Source organism: Thamnophis elegans, chromosome 5 (genome assembly GCF_009769535.1).
Source record: "Thamnophis elegans isolate rThaEle1 chromosome 5, rThaEle1.pri, whole genome shotgun sequence".
Classification (NCBI taxonomy): Eukaryota; Metazoa; Chordata; class Lepidosauria; order Squamata; family Colubridae; genus Thamnophis; species Thamnophis elegans.
This window is the reverse complement of record NC_045545.1, coordinates 81724670-81729827: the sequence shown is the minus strand read 5'-3', so window position 1 is coordinate 81729827 and position 5158 is coordinate 81724670. Positions and strand designations below refer to the sequence as shown.

At 41.7% G+C, this 5158-nt stretch overlaps 1 protein-coding gene across 1 annotated transcript in view; it reads left to right on the top strand.

Annotated features, from left to right (window-relative positions):
* BCAS1 (breast carcinoma amplified sequence 1) overlaps positions 1–4904 on the top strand; it is a 47143-nt gene extending 42239 nt beyond the window's left edge. The window contains 4 exon segments of the mRNA XM_032218606.1: positions 954–1152; positions 1155–1204; positions 4617–4649; positions 4830–4904. Of these exon segments, the coding sequence (XP_032074497.1) occupies positions 954–1152; positions 1155–1204; positions 4617–4649; positions 4830–4904 (357 nt within the window).
* The last annotated feature ends 254 nt before the right edge of the window (positions 4905–5158 follow it).

Sequence of the window (5158 nt, the reverse complement as noted above, 5' to 3'; positions counted from 1 at the left end):
TTGAACCTGGGCTGTATTACATATTAAGCAGTTGTGTTAACCACTAAGCCACAAGGCTCTCCTCCTTCCATAATAATGTATGTATAATATATATGTCCAGAAATAGGGGAAAGGAGGGATATTATAGAAACCCAGTGATGCCATTTTTATTCACATAAACACAGGATTACAGAAGATCACTTTATGTGACCGATTATGCTTGCTGTACAAAGGGAGTTTCCTGTGCCAGTGTCATCAGGGTATGGTTTTAAAGAGTGTCAAGAAGATTACCCAGGTGGCCTACTGGTAGTTGTTTTTCATGGTATGAAAAAAAGTATAATCTTTGCGGTTGCTGCCAAAAGCACCCCTACTTTTTGGAAGGGAGGAAAGAAGGAAAGGAGGAGGGAGGAGGGAGGGAGGGAGAGAGGACCAAAAATAATATAGATATTGTGATACCCCCAAATAAGACAGAGTCTTATTTTCTTTTGACCCCTGAAATAAACACCTGGCCTTATTTTCGGGGAGGTCTTATTACTTTTGAGGTGCAGGAGTCGGTGAGGGTGGTCACCTCATGGCTGCTGCTGTGTTGCAATATTTTGGGGGGAGGGCTTTTAGCAATTGCGCTCAAAAGCCCGATTGGGCTTATTATCTGAGGAGGTCTTATTTTCGGGGAAACAGAGTAGGTATTTGGTTTTTGATTTCTCCATTCTTTATGTTCCAACTGATTTACAATATTTATTAACATAGGCTTGCTTAAATTGTCCGACACCTTGACATTTTTGAATGTACCGTAAGGACACCCCTAAACCAAGCCCACTGCTGGCATTTAGTTCTGCTTATTGGGTGTAAGATTGCACCCCGTGGTCTCCCAAAACAACTTGGTTCCCCCTTGGGGCTTTCCCTGCCCAAAGTGAGCTGCCCATTTTTTTTTTTAAACCCACCGACCAAGTAACCCTGTTTGAAAACTGCTCTAGACCCTGGACTTCACAGACAGACCTTTGACCCAGGCCGAGGCTCAAGACCTGCAAGCAAAGGGAGCCGCAAGAATTCAACGGAGAACCTAACAAGCTGCAAGAGATGCCCCAGAAAACCAGGATCCACAAGAATCCAGACAAGAAGAAGCAGCCAAGACAGACTCCCTTCAGAATGGAGAGGATGCAGCACAGCAAAGCCCTTCAAGAGAATGGAGAAGCGGCAGACCCTCGGAGAGTTTTTCAAGGGCCTTGTAGGTTACCTTCACCTTCCCTTAGCAATCCCTGCTTAGCTAGCACTTCCTTGAATAAAACTGTCTCAAGGAGAGGAGAATAGCTCCTGCATCTTCATTCTTTTCCCCGAGCATGAATGGGAGACTAATGGCTTGATGGAAAGGGGCACCAAGCTGAAGGGAGATTTGGCCCTTCCGAGATTTCCAAAAAGGAGAGCTATAAGAGCAAGGATCTACCAAATTCTTCATTCTGAATTGTTTTTGGGATTCGGATGAGGTGGAATCACTGGTCAGCCTGGTGCCTTCTAATTCTATTGGGATCAGCTCCCAGAATTCCCTACTAGCAACATCTGAAAACTGACAGGGATCTGGGAGTTGAGGTCTAAGTCCATCTAGGTGTCAAACTCGCTGTGTCATGCTATCATCACATGATGTATTGTGACTTTTTTTCCCTTCGCGGAGCTGAGGTGGGCATGGCCTGCGCATGACGCATCCGGTCCACGCCCACCAGTTTGACACCCCTGAGAGTGCTAGATTGTGAAAAAGTTATTCTGCAATTGAAAATGTGGATTCAATGTGGATTTTATTCATTATGTGGTTTTCCATTTGGGTTATGGCTAAACTATCAGAGAAATCAGCTTAATTGCCTAATTATTATTTTTTAGGCCCAGAAATCTCTTTCCAAAGTCATGCCTTGGATTAAAGAAGTATATATCACTTTTCACAAAGCACATTGGAGTTTAAATTAAAGGCTTAGTTTAGTGCTTCATATTAAATTAGTGTATTATTCATTGTTATTTCTTCTTTCTTTGGATATTATTGCATTTCATTCTGAATATGGGGGAAATGTTTTCTAACTTTTACTTTTGCAGGATTCTTATGGTCAGTTATGAAATATAGAATCTGATCATCAAGATAGATGATAGGTAGATAGAGATAGATAGATAGATAGATAGATAGATAGATAGATAGATAGATAGATAGATAGATATAGATAGATAGATAGATAGATAGATATAAACACACACACACACATTACACACACACACTAAAAATACGAGTTCCACGTGTAGCCATAAGAGACAGACAACATGATCTCTGGAGCTTAAAATATATTATCCACTTAACTTTTGTTAGCCTCTGCTAACCATCTTCAGAATGTAAAAGCCATTGTACATGTCAGAGGTGGGAGGCAGGTGGATGGGCCTACACACACACAAACACACACACATACACCACCCCAGAAGTTGATCATGATGGTCCATTTCCACACTACAGTGTTGCGTGGTTCAGCTTGTTAGGGGAAGATATTATCTTCTGATAAAGATATTTCACCTATGCTTTAAAGATGCTGCTAAACATCTAGCAGATTCACTTCCACAAAATGCTAATTTTAATTTGTTTCATGATTACTGTACTCGTCTTTGTGTGTGAAGCCAACCTACATGATTTGTTTGGATTTCAGTATTTATGGGGTAACTCCCAAAACAGATTGCTAATAATCAGTTAAATGTGTTGTGTTATACACATCAACTGAGTCCATTTCTATCCCCAGAAGAAAAAAGATGATTTTTTTTTTAATTCCTGAAATTTCTGCTGCAGCGAACAACACTCCCTGAGTTGTGACTCAACTGCACTTTGTAGAACTTGGGTTCACACTTTCATCTCATTTTTACCTGTTCCTCTTTCTTATGTATGTCTTTCAGACTGTGAGTCCTTGGGCCAAGCTCTATGGCATAGAGTCTATACATTTATATATTTATTTCAAATAGCAGGCCCAAGATGACATTAAAAGGAGAACTACACTAGAATCATTCTCAATAAATTTTGTCCAATGTCCTGCCAGATGGGAAACTTACAAATAACATGTGAAGTATCCTAGAAACTTTTGGGAACTATTAGTAAGCAATAGCAATAGCAGTTAGACTTATATACCGCTTCATAGGGCTTTCACAGCCCTCTCTAAGCGGTTTACAGAATCAGCATATTGCCCCCAACAATCCGGGTCCTCATTTTACCCACCTCGGAAGGATGGAAGGCTGAGTCAACCTTGAGCCGGTGAGATGTGAACAGCCGAACTGCAGAACTGCAGTCAGCTGAAGTAGCCTGCAGTGCTGCACTCTAACCACTGTACCACCTCGGCTCTTAATAGTAATCCATTAATTTTAAATGGATTTTTATGTTTAGAAAACTATTAGTTTTGTTTCATTTTTTCTTAAAGAAGTAAAGTGAAATATTAATATTAGTTAACATTTAACATTAATATTATTCAAAACAGTAATAAGTTAGAACCCACAGAAGCTCCATCAAGCCAACCTCTTCCTGTATCTGTGCATGCAAAGCCTTATAGCAGGAGGTGGGTTTCACATAATTTACCACCAGTTTGCCATGCGTGCAGGCTCGTTCTACTGAGTGCGTGCACCTTTCGCACATGTGCTTTGCTCATGTGTGTGGCTTGCACGCATGCATGCGGCTTAGAAAATGTGGCTAAATAGGACGGCATAGAGCTGGGGTAGGCGGGCAGCAGTGGTGGGTTGCAGTCGGTACAGCCCAGTATGGGTGTACCCGAGCCTGCCCGGAGCACTGGGTACAGTTCTGGTACAGTGCTCTGGAGGGCCCACCCGCCCGCCTGAGCTCCTTACCTGTCCTTTAAAGCCTTCGGCACTTCCGCACACCTGCATGGCGCGTACAGCGCCTGCACGACGCTCTGCTGAGCAGCTGGAGCATCATGGAAGCTTGTGGAAGCGTTGCTGGCAGCTACAATGCATGCACGCACTGCGTGTGTCCACATGGGCGACGCTGGGCCCGTTCCAACCGATACCGTTGGAACGGGATCTGGAACCCCCACTTGGCGGGCAGGTTGGGTGAGCCTACCCGTAGGTCACCACTACCAGTTTGTCCTCTGTTTATAGCACACAAAATAGAGAGAGAGAAAAGCTAAGGCAGGAGAGAATTGTTTTGATGAATAATGTGATACGATGGAGCAAAGATTCTGAGGTGCTTCCACAATCAAGAAATATATTACATCTTGTGTTTTAAATATGATCGATGGAATTATATATAGAAAAGCAGAAACAGTGCAGGAAATGTAATTCGTGACAGAATATGATCTTTTTTTAAAAAAAATCCCAATCTTTATACGTGTTGAATTAAAGCCAACTTTTAACAATCCAAAGATTTTGAATGAAATCTGGGGGCGGGGGGGGGGGGTTGTATTATGTTGTGATGAACATTAAAAATCCTGCTAGATCTTTGATCGTATTATAATGGCTGCCATCTGATTTGTTTTTGACTATCACAGACACCTCAAAGGTTCACTGGTCTGAGTGACAAGCTTCACAATCTTTGTTCCTTCTCACTCAGAACAAAATAAATCACAGTAAAAGGTCATACGTGAATCATGACACCAATATACATGTGTTGTATGTTGCAGGTTTTTCTCACATGGAATTTGCCTCATATGGCAGTAAGTTTGTTTGTTTGTACAGTACATTGTGCACACCATTCTGGATGCAGACCATTCTGGATGCAGATTCCTCCATCGTACGGATGAAGAAATAGCCCGCTAAAGAGAGAAATACATACAAACATTAATTTCTTGAGCATCTTCAGCAATGCTTACACATTTTCTCTCCCTTTTTTCCAGAGTCCCAAACGGATGTCAGATGCTGGGGTACAAACAGATCCCGTGTCTATTGTGTCTATCGTGAATCCCCAATAATTAACAACTGGAAGTCTCTGAAGAATCACTGGCTCACCATTACTTTTCCTCCTTTCAGGACAAAGAGAAAAAAAAGAAATGATTGGTATGTTTATCTTAGGACATCTAATTGTAGATCCTGTGGTCCATTTAGCACTTCAAAGCTGTTAGGTGAGAACATCAGGTGAAGTCTGATTGAACTTTTTGCAAGTAACAGATTTATTAAAATATGTAAACTTTCATGAGTGCGACTGTAGCTCATGAAAGGTTATATC